General features: G+C 36.1%; 1 protein-coding gene across 5 annotated transcripts in view; it reads left to right on the forward strand.

The window, feature by feature from the left end:
• Nucleotides 1-18,341, forward strand: part of map7b (microtubule-associated protein 7b) — a 47,387-nt gene that overhangs the window by 23,848 nt on the left and 5,198 nt on the right. For 2 of the 5 annotated variants that reach the window (XM_048178345.1, XM_048178343.1), the window contains exons 2-11: nucleotides 3,332-3,454; nucleotides 3,558-3,632; nucleotides 6,625-6,788; nucleotides 8,776-8,890; nucleotides 12,027-12,137; nucleotides 12,295-12,396; nucleotides 14,210-14,326; nucleotides 16,201-16,382; nucleotides 16,554-16,696; nucleotides 18,030-18,274. In XM_048178345.1, coding sequence (XP_048034302.1) covers nucleotides 3,332-3,454; nucleotides 3,558-3,632; nucleotides 6,625-6,788; nucleotides 8,776-8,890; nucleotides 12,027-12,137; nucleotides 12,295-12,396; nucleotides 14,210-14,326; nucleotides 16,201-16,382; nucleotides 16,554-16,696; nucleotides 18,030-18,274 — 1,377 coding nt within the window. The remainder of the gene's footprint in view (nucleotides 1-3,331; nucleotides 3,455-3,557; nucleotides 3,633-6,624; nucleotides 6,789-8,775; nucleotides 8,891-12,026; nucleotides 12,138-12,294; nucleotides 12,397-14,209; nucleotides 14,327-16,200; nucleotides 16,383-16,553; nucleotides 16,697-18,029; nucleotides 18,275-18,341) is intronic. The other 3 variants (XM_048178344.1, XM_048178346.1, XM_048178347.1) reach the window with 3 other exon arrangements.

Below are 18,341 nucleotides of genomic sequence, written 5' to 3' on the forward strand. Positions count from 1 at the left end.
CTTTCCTAATCATGCTAACACTCTGTCATGGCAACATCACAAGACTACTTTTCGCCTCGACGAGAAATCTCGTCACAGTTTAGTCTCGTGAGATCTCGTGCTACGAGATCTCGTCACACCCCTAGTAATCAGTTATATTCACAAAATATAAAAGGGTTAGTTCACCCAAAATATGAAATTCTGTCATTAATTACTCACAAGACCTTCGTTCATCTTCAGAACACAAATTAAGATATTTTTGATGAAATCTGTCAGCCTTCTGGCCTCCGATAGACTGCAACACAATTACCACTTTCAAGGCCCAGAAAGGTAGTAAAGACATTGTTAAAATAGTCAACATGACTACAGTGGTTCAACATTGTTATAAAGCGAAGAGAATACTTTATGTGTGCAAAAAACAAACCAAAATAACAACTTTATTCAATAATTTCTTCTCTTCCATGTCAGTTTCCTACGCTGTTGTTGTTGTTGTAAACACAGTGCAGCACTTCCTTGTTTACCTCATTATTGGCCGGCTCCTGCGTCAGCATCACATGCATGCATTGTACATCGGCGTCGGCCAATACTGAGCCGGCGTTCTGACGTAGAACACTGAAGCGCTGCACTGCCTTTTAATAATTTATGTATGTATAATAATATTTTAATAAAATGATTATTATTTTTATAACTTTGTTAGGTATATTCTATTGTAAAATAGTAATATTTTTCTGTCATATATTGTTGTAAAAATGTATAAAAATTGTAAAACTTTTATTTTGATAGGTTGTAGTGAAGACCTTTGAGTTCCTGTGTGTATTTGACAATAGCTTTTATCAAATGAAATGGTGAAATGCTCATAATTGTACAGCCCTACTTTTGATTTATAAGGGCTCCAGACTAACTTTTCCATGGGTTGCACTGGTGCTACCAACTTTCTCATCACATGATTTGGTCACTTTTTTTTTTTTTGCTACAACATGGGATTAATCAATGCATGCTGATGAATAATTTGCAATGATGTAAAAAGACTTACAGTGACGACAGACCTCATGTTGGCAAAATGTTTTAATCTTTTAACTATCAAATGAAAACCATAAAAAAACTATATAAAAAAAATGTTTTTTAATGTTTGATTAAAATCAAATAACCGCCCCCTTTGTCTTTTTTTTTTATTTATTTTTTTTAGTAACAAAAATCTTTTAGTTCAGTTAGATAACAGACACTTTAATTAAAAACTGAACATGTCTGCTCAATGCAGCGTGAGCCGAACAAGAGTTGCAGTACAGATCAGCAGAGATCTGAGAGAGGAGCTGACTGACAAGACGATGGCGGAAGATTTGGTTTCAAATTGAAATGTAAAAGTGCCTCATTAAGCAAATTTGTCATTGTATTGTTTATGTGTTTTTTATTAGCAGCAATAATGAACCCACCATTCAAGCAATTCCCACCCCTGAATTAGCGCTAATTCAGAAGCAAAAGTAAAATCCGCATAGCAGCACGGGCATTCATAACAGTGCGGAGCAGAGCAAGCGTGAACTTAGAACTTCCATAGGAATAAACCGAAAAACGCTTGCTCCACGCCCGTGGACACGCACCGTTATGAATCGAAATTGCACGCTTTGCTCTGCACCGTTATGAATGCCCGCGCGGCCGTGTGCATTTAACTTTCACTTTTGAATTAATGATTTAATGTAAAAGAGGGAAAAACTAACTAGGCGAGAATGGGCCTGATAATACGTGACAGATTAGATACAGCAAGTCTCTAATGCAAGTAAGTGCAATGATTGAGCGTGTGACCATGCACTCACACAAATGCGACCATGTCAAATTGTAACATGCGTATTCTCAAAAAATGATCGCATATGCCACCATTTTGGTCAGTCTGGAGCCCTGTTTATCCATCCAAAATTCTGTGACATTCTAAGGTAAATTAAATTTTTGTGATCGGATTCTGCAATTCCATTTGTTTTCTGCATCGTGGAAATCATAGGGCCCTAGTGCATTATGTAGAATAGGATGTTTTGTTTTTGGCATGAGTGGTCAATAACTTTTGCTAAAATGCAGTGACTTTGGTCTTTGCTTGTTGTGATTGTTTTGTCCTTTATCCATTCTCCTCGTCTAGACACACCATCTGCCCAAAGCTTGTTTATCCCCTCCTCCCCCACAGTGGAATTATGGGTAGCACTCTTTAAAGATCAGTATTTGTGGGAGCCATAATACATGCTAGCATGTGGGTGATGTCATGTATAGGATGGCAGTAATGTGCCTTTGAATCTTCCCTTACAGCAGTCTAATGACGTGGTTGAATTTTGAATCGATTGCTACAGAAATGGCTTTGTTATGCCTCATTTGCAGCTGCATTATTTGGGATATTATACTGAAACAAGATGCCTAACCTCAAGTTAATTGAGGGATATTGTTTCTGCAATTTCTGTATTATAAGTTTGGATTTAAAAAAGCATGATGCATAACAAGGAAACATAACTATCGGTGATTGGTGTGTGAGATGACGCACACAGCAGGAGACTGATTGATTTTAGTGCTGGAATCAATAACAATTTAACCCGACTGCTGATTCTGACGTGTGCTGTTTGCTTCAGTATGTGTCACTGATCACATGATGCCTGCAGACCTGATTATAGTAGCACTACAAATACACTTTCTCTCTGTGGATGGTTAAACCTTCTCAAGCCATATATTTTATATGTTTACCCATGGATTCATAAGCCTATTTGACATCTGTTTCCAAGTACTTGTTTAACGCCCAGGCTGAGATCTGTCAGGTCATAAACCTTCTAATAGTCACCTCCTAAAAGAGTGTGTGAGGGGGAAAGATCTCAGGTCCTTAAGTCAGTCAACATGATGTAGAGAACACAATTTAGCCTTTTGAAACTTCTTTAACACGATATGTATTCTGAATATCAAATAAAAATGACATTTTATGTACAATATGAGACTGGTATGTGTTGATTTACACCTGTTTAAATATTGGTTCTCTCTCTAGTGTTGTCAACAGTACCAACTTTGATACCAAGTCGGCACTGAAATTTAAAAAATGTGATGCTTTGAGTGCTGTTGAGTGGATTTGTAAGCACCTCTGATTGGCCATTGTGTTCACACACTCATCAGATATGTCTGTGATTGGCTACAATGATCAATGCACGGGAGCATTTTGAAAGCGGGAGCATTTGAAAGCAGCCGTCTATCAGCGGTCCGGTCCGCTGTTTTGCCTGCTTTCAAACACTCCTGTGTATATCTGTGCAAGCGCTCGGTGAAGAGCATCATTGATGTCTATTTACAACGTTTTTGAAGCGTTGATCATTGACCTTTTGTCTATATCTGTGTCATTCAGGCTCTGACTACCTTCTCAGAGCAGATGAGAAGTCGTCATGGAGTCGACCGGACTCGTCTGCGTCTGGACAGTACACCTACACCATTCCCAGCCCTACAGAGATACACATCGTAACCAGACCAGGTCAGACACGCAGCATGTGCACTACTATTAGCTGTATATATGTGCAAACATCTCCAGCTTTACTGCCAGAGCTCATCCAGCATTTGTCTGCTTGTGTTTGCAGAGCCTTTCATGCAGAAGATCGATGAAAGGCAGAGACTCGCCCGTGAACGGAGGGAGGAGCTGGAGAAGCAGAATGGTATGACAAACACACATACATTGTTATTAAAGACAATGTCAGAGTGCCTTTGCAACACATTTAACTTCCATAATGTGACACATTTCAGAATGAAGCTGTATATTCAGTGTAAAAATTAGCTGGATGGGACTTTTTATCATATGATTGGCTTTTGGATGTTATGCTTGGATATTAATTTTTTGACTAACAAAGACAAGTATTGCTTAATGGTACTACAACAAAACGAAGGAAAGGATGCATGTTTGGTGTCTAACTGATGTTTGTTTTGTTTTTTTAACATTCTTGTGCTGCATCAGAGAATTATGGGAAATGTAGTTCAGTAATGCAAGACTGTCACCTCATTATGGAAGCTTGTTTCCGCTGCTAAATAAAAAATAAAAAAGGTAATTGCGACTTTTTATCTCACAATTTTGACTTTTTTTCTTACAATTGTGAGTTTATAATCTTGCAAATCTGACTTTTCTCAAAATTGCAAGTTTATATCTCACAATTATAAATTTATATCTCGCAATTCTGACTTTAAAACATGCAAAAGAAAAAAAAGCAAGAATTGTGAGTTTATATCTCACAATTCTGACTTTATAACTCTCAGTTCTGACTATAACTTTCAATTGTGTGTTATAGTCAGAATTGCGAGCTATAAACTCACAATTCTGAGAAAGTCAATCGTGAGATATATTCAATTCAATTTTCAATTCACATTTATTCACGATACATATCTTTACAGAGAATGCATGTCAGCATTACAGTTTAGAGAATCTGGTATTGGAGGTGACTATACAATATGTGGTTTCAGAAATGTACATATAATCAATAATCATGCAGTTAGCTAACAAAGTAATAATTTAGGCAATTTAATTTACAATCACTGTTAGCAGTGGTCGAAGCAATGGATATAAACTCTCAATTCTGACTTTATAACTTGAAATTGCAAGTTTAGATCTCACAATTCTGACTTTATAACTTGAAATTGCAAGTTAAGATCTCACAATTCTGACTTTATAACTTGAAATTGCAAGTTTAGATCTCACAATTCTGACTTTATAAATCACAATTCTGACTTTATAACTTGAAATTGCAAGTTTAGATCTCACAATTCTGACTTTATAACTCGCAATTGTAAGTTTATCTCACAATTCTGAATTTATATCTTGCACTACATAACACGCAAAAGAAAAGTCAGACTTGTGAGAGAAAAAGTCACAATTACCTGTTTTAATTTTTTTTTTTATTCAGTGGTGAAAACGAGCTTCATACCTCATAAATAATATAAATGAGTAGTGTTTTTATATCAAGCTTCATGGCTAGTCTTTATCCACAGTACACAAAATGTAAAAAACAAAACAATCATTGTTAAAACTTATGAATAATATATATTAGCTTTTGTTTCATATCCTTTATTTGACACACTCCCAGATATGACTGAAATGTCATTCACAGAGGTCTTACATTTGCAGACTTAACTTGAAGGCATCTTAAGAACGGGCAGTTAATAATATGTACATGGGGTCAGTTTTGATTTGGTGGTGTTAAGAGTTCCTGTTGTTCACTATGCAAACACACAGATACTGTAGAAGTGACCTTTGATCAGAGAATCACTCAGTCCTAACGAGAGTCATAATGGATGAGCAGTTTAGTGTAAAACCAAAGTTACTGTAGATGTAGTTATTCCTGTGAGTTGTTGGAATGTCAATCATGTGAATTTGTCAAATCAAACCTTCTTCAACATGTAAAGCCCAGGGGTACATTTCTCACACTTTTTCCTGATCTTGCCTTTTTTACAAATTTTGCTCTTCTGTTAGTGACTGCATGACTAACTCGAAGGGGCAGGTTGCTGTGGCGAGGTGCAGTTGTTATGTAAACTCTCTGCGAGGTGGTTACCAGGACACCCAGTTTTATGTAAGGGGTTAGAGGCCAAGACAGAGAGGCCAGAGAGAGATTGGCGGATTAATTTTGCTCTCATTAGATCACTGAAGTGCTTAGTTGCAAATTAAATTGATAATCCACTATGTTGACTATTAACATCTGCCTTTCTTATTATTTGTCCTTTTCCACATTCTCTCATAGCTTTAGCATTAAACTATTTTTTTGCAACCCTTTAAAGGGTTGGTTCACCCAAAAATGAAAATTCTGTCATTTTCTCACCATCTTGTCATTCCAAACCCATAAGATTTTGGTTAATCTTTGAAACACAAATTAAGATATTTTTAACGAAACCCTATACATTTCTGTCCCTCCATTGAAAGTCCAGGTAACCAAAACTTAGAAGAACTAAAAAGGTCTTAAAAGCATCTTTAATTTAAACTTTACTTAAAAAATATATTTTCATTCAACATCTTGATGTCTGTCAGCCGACGTCTTTCCTGGTGTCATATAATCGGTGTCCGGCCGAACACCGTGCAACACCATTAACACTGACTACTGCAGCAAGCCTAGTTTGGAGCGATTATGAGTAAATGATGACATATTTCTAATTTTTGGGTGAACTATCTCTTTAAAGACTTCTTATAATCTGTTAATCTCTGTGAAATTAGTAACAATTCATTTACAGGTTGTTGGGTACAGTATAGTTGTGCTGACCTGTCCTTCAGTAACGGTCTCTTTGCAAATCTGCACTGAATTATGACTGGTTGAACTTTGATTATTAGGGACCTCTCTTTCATTTTGGCATCCTCATCCAGGAACAGAACATATTTGGTGGACATTCCCACATCTAGATACCAGCTGGACTATTTAGGAATAATATTATTTATCCTCTTTCCTTCTTTAGTGTTCCACTAGTCATGGAAATGTTAAAAAAATTTTGATTTCCAGACCTCCTTAAGTTACACCAGAAAAGTTGTGTTAGGGTTGAAATTATAAAAAAAAAAAAAATCACTGTATGCAAACATTTTCCAGCAAAAGTCTTTCTGAATTTATACCATGAAGTTATGTTATTATTAGGCCAGCAAAAAGTCCTTCACTTGATTAAGGGAATTGATTGTGTTTGCAGCTGCACGGGGCTCCAAGTGGTTGGAGAGGGAGGAGAGAGCCCGACAGTTTCATGAGAGACAGCTGGAGGAGCGCAAGAAGAGGCTGGAGGAACAGCGAGTGAAGGAGGAGAGGAGACGAGCTGCTGTGGAGGAGAAACGACGGCAGAAACTGGAGGAGGAGAAGGTGAGGACACCAGGAAAAACCCTTCATGGCAGTTGTTTGTATATATTCACTCCCTGTATGTTTACATTTTATTATTTATCTTTATATTTCTCATCGGTCAGTATTAAAGCGCTTTACAACAGTTTTGTCTCCAAGAATCCAAGCCCCCATTTGCCCACGACTATATTTGAAGACCTTCTTACAGTATCTAAGCTGATATAAAAAATAAACTTAACACTTTTTTTAAAGGTGCCCTAGAATTAAAAATTGAATTTACCTTGGCATAGTTAAATAACAAGAGTTCAGTACATGGAAATGACATACAGTGAGTCTCAAACACCATTGTTTCCTCCTTCTTATATAAATCTCATTTGTTTAAAAGACCTCCGAAGAACAGGAGAATCTCAACATAACACCGACTGTTACGTAACAGTCGGGATCATTAAAGGGATAGTTCACCCAAAAATGAAAATTTGATGTTTATCTGCTTACCCCCAGAGCATCCAAGATGTAGGCATCTTTGTTTCTTCAGTAGAACACAAATGATGATTTTTAACTCCAACTGCTGCCGTCTGTCAGTGGTATAATGCAAGTCAGCGGGAACTTGGACTATAAGAGTAAATAAAACACGACAGACAAATCCAAATTAAACCCTGCGGCTCGCGACGACAAATTGATGTCCTAAGACACCAAACGATCGATATAAATACTGTTCGGTTTCTCGCACAAACCGATCGTTTCGTGTCTTAGGACATCAATGTGTCGTCACGAGCCGCAGGGTTTAATTTGGATTTGTCTGTCGTGTTTTATTTACTGTTATAGTCCAAGTTCCCGCTGACTTGCATTATACCACTGACAGACGGCAGCGGTTGCAGTTAAAAATCATCATTTGTGTTCTACTGAAGAAACAAAGACACCTACATCTTGGATGCCCTGGGGGTAAGCAGATAAACATCAAATTTTCATTTTTGGGTGAACTATCCCTTTAATATGTACGCCCCCAATATTTGCATATGCCAGCCCATGTTAAAGGCTTTACACAAGGGCAGCCAGTATTAACGTCTGGATCTGTGCACAGCTGATTCATCAGACTAGGTAAGCAAGCAAGAACAATAGCGAAAAATGGCAGATGGAGCAATAATAACTGACATGATCCATGATATCATGATATTTTTAGTGATATTTGTAAATTGTCTTTCTAAATGTTTCGCTAGCATGTTGCTAATGTACTGTTAAATGTGGTTAAAGTTACCATCGTTTCTTACTATATTCACAGAGACAAGACTGTCATTATTTTAATTTTTTAAACACTTGCAGTCTGTATAATGCATAAACACAACTTCATTCTTTATAAATCTCTCCAACAGTGTAGCATTAGCCGTTAGCCACGGAGCACTATCAAACTCATTCAGAATCAAATGTAAACATCCAAATAAATACCATACTTATGCGATTAGACATGCTGCATGACGAACACTGTGTAGAGATCCATTTTGAGGGTTAGGTTAGCTGTGTGAACTTTGTTTATGCTCTTTAAGGCAAGCGCGAGCTCCGGGGGCCGGGGAGCGTGAGATTTAAAGGGGCCGCAGCCTGAATCGGCGCATATTTAATGATGCACCAAAATAGGCAGTTAAAAAAAATTAATCAAAAAAAATCTATGGGGTATTTTGAGCTGCAACTTCACAGACACATTCAGGGGACACCTTAGACTTATATTACATCTTTTGAAAACACGTTCTACGGCACCTTTAAATAGCATTTTTATGTTATTGTTAAGATTATGTTAATAATGGTTGAGAACCATTGCATTACATTGTCATCACTGTGAAAGTAAGACCCATTTCTTATTGAAATACTAAGGGAAATAATAAAGCCAAACCATCTTGTAAAAAAGATCACATTAATATAGACTGCAGGATAAATTCTTGAAAAACAAAATAAAAAGGATGTGTTTGTCCAATAAAATGCTCTCTGGAAAGAAAATGTCCTTGTGTGTGTGTGTGTTCAGGCACGGTATGAGGCTGTTATCAGGAGGACCATGGAGAGGAGTCAGAGAGCCAGGCCAAAGTCGAACCGCTGGAGCTGGGGAGGAACGCTTTCTGCTAGCACCTCTCACAACAGCGGTAAACACAAACATACATGTGCACAGAATGATTAATGTGATAATAGTGTATAAAGAGATTCTGGAAAACCTACACATCCTCACGACACCTCAAATGATGCTGCCTGAAATGCAGAGGGTTGCTAACATCTTCAAGTGATTGTTCTTTCTGACTTTTGCCTGGATGACAATGAAATGAGTAAAAATGTTCCTGTGTAAAAATCACTATTGAGATTACAATTTAAAATGCTTTTTTTTCTTAAAGCTCCAAGTTTGCTTTGCTTGTTCAGAGGGCTGCACAATTTGGCCCAAAATGCATATATCATGTCTTATCATGTGTATATATGATGTATAATAATAATAATACAGTTAATCAATTAATGCTAAATAAAAAAAAAAAAAAATGATATTATAATATTTCACCTTAAAATAAAAAAAAATTACAATACAACTGTAAAATTACAATTACTAATATTTATGGCTGTCTTAATTTTTTGAAGTCCCCCTGTAGTCAATAATTGTATCCCTTAAAACTCATCTTTGATCACCAAAATGGCATATTTAAATGTTTTTTTCCTTGAAAAAAAATTCTTCATGCCTTAAAGTAGCTTGAATGTAACTCGACACCCTTGCCTCATTTAGTATACGCGGTTCTATGAATATGCTAATTAGCCCCGCCTCCACTCACTCACACCAGTTCAGAGATCCACTCGTTGACGATCACACATCGACGTGATTGGTTACAAGGTAGTTTGTGACGTCAGAAACACCAGCGATTTCAAACCGCGTTTTTGAGACTCTCTTTAGATCACCTCAGTTTTAAAGAGAAAATACTCAACAATGGTGTTGACTGATGAATCTGAACATGGTTTGTCTTAAAGCACATTAAAAACACCACATAGACATATAAACAACATTAAAAACTTGATTTCCACCACAGGGGGACTTTAATTTTTAAACAATAAACATTAAAGGTGCCCTAGAATTAAAAATTGAATTTACCTCAGCATAGTTGAATAACAAGAGTTCAGTACATGGAAATGACATACAGTGAGTCTCAAACATCATTGTTTCCTCCTTCTTATATAAATCTCATTTGTTTAAAAGACCTCCGAAGAACAGGCGAATCTCAACATAACACCGACTGTTACGTAACAGTCGGGATCATTCATATGTATGACCCCAATATTTGCATATGCCATCTCATGTTCAAGGCATTACACAAGGCCAGTCAGTATTAACGGCTGGATCTGTGCACAGCTGAATCATCAGACTAGGTAAGCAAGCAAGAACAATAGCGAAAAATGGCAGATGGAGCAATAATAACTGACATGATCCATGATAACATGATATTTTTAGTGATATTTGTAAATTGTCTTTCTAAATGTTTCGTTAGCATGTTGCTAATGTACTGTTAAATGTGGTTAAAGTTACCATTGTTTCTTACTGTATTCACGGAGACAAGAGCCGTTGTTATTTTCATTATTAAACACTTGCAGTCTGTATAATTCATAAACACAACTTCATTCTTTATAAATCTCTCCAACAGTATGTAATGTTAGCTTTAGCCTCGGAGCACTATCAAACTCATTCAGAATCAAATGTAAACATCCAAACAAATACTATACTTACGCAATTAGACATGTTGCATGATGAAGACTTTGTAAATATCCATTTTGAGGGTTATATTAGCTGTGTGAACTTTGTTTATGCTGTTTAAGGCAAGCGCGAGCTCCATGGGCGGGGAGCGCAAGATTTAAAGGGGCGACAGCCTGAATCGGCGCATATTTAATGATGCCCCAAAATAGGCAGTTAAAAAAATGAATAAAAAAAAATCTATGGGGTATTTTGAGCTGAAACTTCAGACACATTCAGGGGACACCTTAGACTTATATTACATCTTTTAAAAAGAAGTTCTACGGCACCTTTAAGCTAAACTGCAGGCAGCCTTTAAAGCTTCTCTTTTGAATTGCAATTTCAGTTCCAGTAATACAAGCTCACTTTAGCCTGGTTTTCAGGATTTAAAGTCCTAATATTACTGCCTTTTATAGTGTTTAAATATGAATTGAATATGTTTATGTATTCAGTACAGCACATTTCTTTATTCTCTGCTTACATTTGCTGACTCAGAGCCATGAGTTCACCGCACACTCCCATTGTTTCCTTTATTTTCTGCTCCGTCAATATCTTTCTCACTCTCTCTCTCTGTATTGTTCTGTATCTCACTTCTTCCCTCTTCCTTTCACTGCTTCTCTCTCTCTCTCTCTCTCTCTCTCTCTCTCAGGTTTTGATGATTCTGCTCTCTTTCCATTGGATCTAGCTGGGCTGGAGCACTATCATGGTGTTTTCAGCTTGACGCGTCAGCAGCAGTTTTGCTCTAAATGTGAATATGACCGTCAGTGTAGAGCAGCCGACTAGCAGCATTAGCTAGAGCTTGTAGCATCACCCATAAATGATTAGTTTTCTTTCCCGTAAGCAGTTAGCATGGACCCAGAAACATGAACAAGCTGCTTAACAGTAGTATGTTAGATGATTTGTAGACATTTTGTAGTTTCTGTTTTAGAGGGACATTTTTTCCCTTTATAGTCCACTTTTTTTGCATCAACATTACTCTTAAATTTTTATTTTCTTTTTTGCTTTTACACATTTAAGATTTTGTCTACAAGACTAACTTCAATTATTAAAGCTTAAGCCTTTAGATCACTTTTAAAAGATATTGTGAGTAACATTTCAGGTGTGTCCGAAGTCTTTTTAAGTCTATATAACCCCTTTAAAATTGGGTAATTTCGATATAGGCGATGTTAGATCCTTTTAAAGGTGTTTAAAGACATCACAGATGTCCTGTTAGTTTTAAAGTCGTCAATGTGTCTGTCCATCCTGGGACACACAGATGGAAGGCAGATTGTGAGCATTAAGCAGAGAACGGTGCCGTCATCCATTAGTACTCATAGCTAAGCACCTTTCCTCAGAACTAACTTAAAAAAATGATCATCCATTAGCTGCTGTAGGCATACACACAGTAGAAAAGTAAAGCTGATCTTTCCCTCTTCCCCAGTTTCTATTTTTAGTCCTTTCTTCAGTGCATTTTACTGTATTACGCATTGAAGTTGTATTAAGTTTTGCATCTGATGTTGTATTTTGTGCCTGTGTGTTTGTAGATGCTGAAAGAAGGTCAGTCTCCACTATGAATCTGTCCAAACACACAGATCCAGTCATTTCCAAACGCCTGTCATCTTCCTCAGCCACCTTGCTGAATTCACAAGATAGAGGTAAACACGGACATCATCTCTTCAAAACAAGCTTTACACAATCACATAGCCAAACAAGTCTCTTTTTAGACTAATAAGGATCACCTTCTTGAATTTAAACCATAATTGATGTTTTTTTGTGTATGTGTTTTTGTGTGATTGTGCTGTACCGTCCAAGCCTTACAGAAGCAGACATCTCTCTCGTCATCTTGCTTGATTAAAAAAACACTATCTAAATCCCAAATATCCAGAGAGAAGATCCCTCAGGACAAACCAGCAGGTGGATTTTAGAAATCCAGAAATCTTTTTTTTGCTCTCCTACTGGGTTTAAACCTGTACTACCCAGGGCTCCAGACTGCAAATAAACTCTTCATAAATGCAGTAAAAAGCATGAAAGAACAATTAAAAATAGAATATCATTAGCGACAAATTATAGAACCTTTGTGTTGATATGTGACTTCAATTAAATATTCGGTAATTTTCTTTAAAATGCATGCCTTTTGCTCCTTCACAGTACTCAGTAACTGTTTCAGGAGTGACGTGTCAAAGTAAGAAACTTTTTACTCAGTAAAGTGCTTATTCTGTTTCAATGTAGGCACTTACCATAGAGTGCATTAGTGTTAGTGCCCACTTTTTCAGTGGCATTGGTTCTGGAAGTTTTTTTTGCATTGATTTTTTTTTTTTTCCATAGGTATGTTAAAAAAGGCATCATTAAAGTGTTATGAACCAAACCAATCAGCTACGAGGTGAATCATAATATAAATTTTAATTTGAAGCTAAAAAGTATTTAAAATTTAGACAAAGATAACACTGTACTTAACAGCCTTAATAAGTGAAATAACTTCCTATGAAGCAGTTCAAATGACAAATTAAAAATGATGAATATATTACGTTATTTGTGGTGGTTCATGGGATTGTGCGTTCCTTGTCGAGCTCTTTTGGCATGATTTGCTCCCCATGTCTCTGATTGGTGTAATTTTCTGTACAGCATCATGGGTGATGTAGTTTTTCACCACAAATTCCTGACATGATTATTTTTAAAATAAGTTGGAAAAAATGGCTTCTACAAAAGCATATGTCATCGATTCAGAACCTCTGAACTCACAGCAAGTGTCTTTAAATGTGTACAAGTTATTGTAAAAAAAAAAAATTCCATATGAAGAAAATGAAGCTTTTTTACTTCTGGAACCTGACTGTTGCACTCTAATGCATCTATACAATTTAAACATGACCATGTGCTTCTAAAACAAAACAATAACAAGTCTATAATCAAGCAGTTCTGTAATTTGTTAGTCTTGAGCCCTGAGTCATGCAGTCTCTTCCAGTATTTGCAAATATTGCATGTTAAAGTTTAAGTTTTAAATGGTTTATACATTTGCAAATAATCTTTAACTAAACAATAATGGGGAAAACGTTCTGTGTGTGCAATGCTGCATGCTTCGTTTGAGGGCTTCACTGTCATTTGACTGTATATTGTTAACATGTTTTTGATTATTAGTTATTGCATGTTTTTTTCCTACAGCAGTTGGCCGTCTTGTTAAAGACAACATGAAAACAAAACTGCATTAATTACTTTTTTAAATAAATGTATTATTGTGCACAATTTGTGCATGTTATTTTAAAGAAACAATTGACTTTAGTTTTCTTTTGCGCGGCCATGTGGGGTAGCCAAAATAATATTAATTTCATAACTGACTTTTTATGATCCAGTCAAATCATTATGGATAAAATGAAGTCCCACCTTTTAAATATTATTTCATTTAGAAATATGTCACTTTACAGGCATTAAATGGGTTGTGATTGCAGTTTCATGTTGTCTTTACAGTAGTGTCTATGTTTAGGGCAACTAACCCTGTTTTTCCTTGATTGGTTGGTCTCACTTAACACATGCATGATTCACTGTCACCAGCAGATGATGCAAATGGGTAACTTATTCTGGGCATACTGTATGAAGTTATGAATGCATGTGATGTGATGCATCTGTTTCAGTGCTCTACTGTTGCATGTAGCATTTTTGTCCTTTGCTGAAATATTTCATTTTTAATAACATTGACAGTATATAAGTGAGAATACGCATGCATTTGATTGTCCAGGTACGCGTCGCTTGCCTCTTACCCCATGGGAGAATACAGTGGTCAATCGACTACAGACACCAACACACTCCTACCTGGCCAGGAGTCGTAGCGCCATGTCTTTGTCTGGAGAAGCAGGTAGAACACAAACACATGCACAGCAGGATACAACTTAATACAATTTTTTTTTTTATTATTATTTATTTTTTTATACACCTTAATTTTGGTCACAGATAGGTTCTCACTTTTAACTAACGATTAACTTTTGCCTCAATAAACCCTTAATTACTGCTTATTAATAGTTAGGAAGGTAGTTAAGTTAGGTATTGGCTAGGATTATGAGATGTAGAATATGGTCATGAAAAATAAGGATTAATATCTGCTTTATAAGTACTAATAAACAGCCAATATCCTAGTAATGTGCATGCTAATAAGCAACTATTTCATTGTAAGAATTGGGCCCTAAACTAAAGTGTCACCAGAAAAAAGAAACCAGTCCACAATTTGAACGGACAATAGATGAGCAGATGAGCGCGCAAGCCTTTGTCCATAAGCACAGAAAGACACATTTGACACGTGCGAATCTATGAGCTGTTCTTCTTCGATTAGCAAACAGTGTTACTGCATGCGCCCCATTTTGGATTGGAGTGTGGATTGCCTGTGACCGACTGTATTTGTCATCTGACTGTATGCACTGAACCGTGACGTCCGTACAGTGACAGTTCGGGGCGAATACATGTACCGTTACACCCCTACCTGACACTGCACAAAAAGTGCCTGCATTTGTCTGGTAGCAAGTGTTAATTTTACTCCCTAGCTAGTGAAAACTTAGATGTTTTAAAAGTAGTATAGCTTTTCAAGCCTTCTTCTGACAAGTTTTAGTGAGGTGTGACCAAAAAAAAAAACAGAAAATATATTTTACAATATATTTTCTCCTTGTATAGCTTCAGTGTTATTAACTAATGTTTTGGTAGTTTATTGTAAAATAGCTAGAAATTATGAGAAGCTCATAGCTTGCCAGGGTTCATTTTCAAAGTAGCCTTGATTTATACAATAGCTGAACTTCAAGATATTTTCAGTGTGAACACATTTACAAAGAGAGAGAGCAGAGAAAGAGGGGAATGAGAGTATTGCAGAACTCTGAGAGCTGTTTCTGGCAAAGCCCCTGTCCTAAAACAAAACACCTCTTTCAGACGGGCTTCTCTCTGCAACAGCTTTGCCCAGTTACTGCCCACTTCATCTTAAATTGGTGTGTGTGTGTGTGTGTGTGTGTGTGTGTGTGTGTGTGTGTGTGTGTGTGTGTGTGTGTGCACAAATAGAGCTGATGCTAATCTCTCAATGGCTTGTGCATATTTATAGGTGTCTGTTTCTTGCTAATTGTTTGGGGATTCTGTTATCAGCTGATTAAATTAAAGGCAACATTGGCAAATGCATCATCATTTGACTCATGAGGAATTAAATTGTCTACGTTCAGAACGAAATACTACCCTACTGCATACTGTGCCATACTATTTACTTCCTGCTGTTTTTATAATAGTGTGTGAAACACTTTGCTGTGTGAATACACATTTTAAACAAAAAGTATGCTACTTAATGGTCAGCCTCATTATTTTGCATGTTTAATGTAGTAAGTGACATCCAGTTGTTGTTTAGGAATTAAAAATTTTATTTTGCATTTTTATTTCAATTTCAGTTCACATTTAGCAAATGCAATTCTTTGCATACAGTAAATTGAGCACAGTATACATAATGCAAAAATTGTATGATAGTATGCCATTACGAGATTTTCCTCCCATCAGTGATGATCAGCGTTGCCTAATTTCTGTCTAGAGCTTTGTAGATACTAATACACACCTTCTTTTTCTTCCCTTTCCACTTTTCCATCACTCATTCATCCCATTTTAACCCTTTTCTTTTGCGCACCTTCCTCCCTGTTGCTCCTCTTGTCCTTAATGGATCAATTTATTTATCTCATAATACTCCCTGGTTGGCTAAACTTGACCATGGTACAGTGACCCCCGTTTGTCCTCGCTCAGCTTCCTGTCACCCAATGAGTTCCATGTCCTTCAAGTCCATCCAGTCACGCAGCGCCGAGCGACCAATCAAAGCAGGCCCTAATTTTGAGAGACCAGTCAGAGCAGGGTTCATCCCTTCGGACGGCAGCGCTCGCAGAAAGACGACCCAGAATATCCTGGTATTGTATTGGTGTAAATATGTCCATGAATTTGTTTGTGTCTGTGCAAGTGCCCTATGCTTAAAAGAGCGTACTTAAAGTATATGTTGGGCAAATGCAATGTGCTGATCTTTGTATAATGTAGTATGGAAGTACTGTAAACATCTCTTGAAATAAGTATTTTGTGTATAGATTGACAGAAAGGATAAGGACTATGTGAGGAAGTCATGGAGTAACCTGTCATATCCCACTCCCAGTCTGAGCCTGTTCACACCCAAGAGATCTCCCTCACCTGTCAGTCAGCGCAGCAGGGCCACCAATCCATCCCCCAACAGGTATAAGCTCCATTTCTAAGATGGAAATGAAACTGTGAGGAATAAACGTTTATTCAGGATTTCATTCTGTCACAAGGTGCATCTAATTTTCATGACCAGGAGAGGTTTTTTTTTATATTTCCACAAATATGTCTTTGTTTTTGGATGTTTTTTGAATAAATTGTCAACCAGGTTTTATTATTTTTGTGTTATTTTAGTTTAAAACTAAAATAATAACAAAAATAACAAATTCTGTAATAACAAAACTTCATGATCATCAATCTTCCTGTTATGTTAGAACCAATCTCTGATTTCTAGCTAACTGTAATTACTAAACTGTACAAAAAGTTTTTTTATTGGACAGAATGAAAAATGGATAAAACACTTTTCATTTACCAATTCAGGTTTTTTTTTTTTTTTTTTTTTTGTTAAATAATAACAAAAATAAATCTAAATTTTATAATCTTTCTGTGACATTGCTGGTTCAGAGGTCATGCTTATTTTATGATTATTTAAGCAGATAAATAATTCTGGAAATGCTTTGTTTCTTAATTCATTTCTTAAATATAATTCCTGATACTTATACTATAATATATAACAGATATATAACAATAAAATAGAAATGTGTTTATGAAATTCAAACTGGTATTAAAATATCAATTTATATATATTATAATAATATAATAATAATAATAACAATAACAATAAATAATAAATAATAAATAAATAATATATATATATATATATATATATATATATATATATATAAAATTAGTGCTGACAAATGATAAAAAAATTAACTAATTAATTACACATTTTTTCTGTAATTAATCACGATTAAAAACATTGTAGTTTTTAATATTTTTATATTGTAATGATTTCACAGTTACTCTCCAAATTAATATAGAAACAATTAAAAAGACAGTATATTTTAAATATTTGTTTAATGGCATCTTTTTATGAATGAAGGCCAGTATCACTGATACTGATAAACATTAATTATAGACCTTCAACATTACAGTATAACTAAAAGCTCTCAATCTTCACATAAACCCATTATAATAAATGTCATATTTACCTGTGGACTTTCTACCTGTCTAACTATACAGAAATTGTCAAAGATGTGAAACACTTCACAGTCTTCACTGCATAAATTATAAATGAAATATAGATTAATCCTAATTAAAGCTACAGTTTTCTCCATTACCTTTGTTCTTTGATTAATATTAATGACAGACATCATAGCAAGCACTTATTATAATTGTAGTATAAATATACATTTGTGACCTCAAAACTTTGCTGCGAGTTTTATTGGACAGATTGACTTTTGTGTGTGTGTGTGTCTCTTCCTCAGGGGCTCTACTGCTAAACCCTCTCAGAAGACACCTAACCCCAAAAAGTCCAGGTCTCCACCTCCCCCAGCATCAGTACCGCTGTCTCCCAGTAACCCGTCCTTATTGCCAGGCAATCTCAGGCCCAACAGAGTGACATCAGAGAGCCCGAGAGTTACCCCAGAAAGAGAGGGGGCCAAAAAAGAGGACGTTGAACCTCCTAAAATTGAGCCAGAGACTCCTGCAACTAAACCAGAGCCTTCCGCTGGTCTGTAACACTGCACAACCATTCATGAACCATCAAGTTCAATTGAACTAGCATCATTTATTCTATT

Source organism: Megalobrama amblycephala, linkage group LG24 (assembly GCF_018812025.1).
Source record: "Megalobrama amblycephala isolate DHTTF-2021 linkage group LG24, ASM1881202v1, whole genome shotgun sequence".
In the NCBI taxonomy this organism is placed as follows: domain Eukaryota; kingdom Metazoa; phylum Chordata; class Actinopteri; order Cypriniformes; family Xenocyprididae; genus Megalobrama; species Megalobrama amblycephala.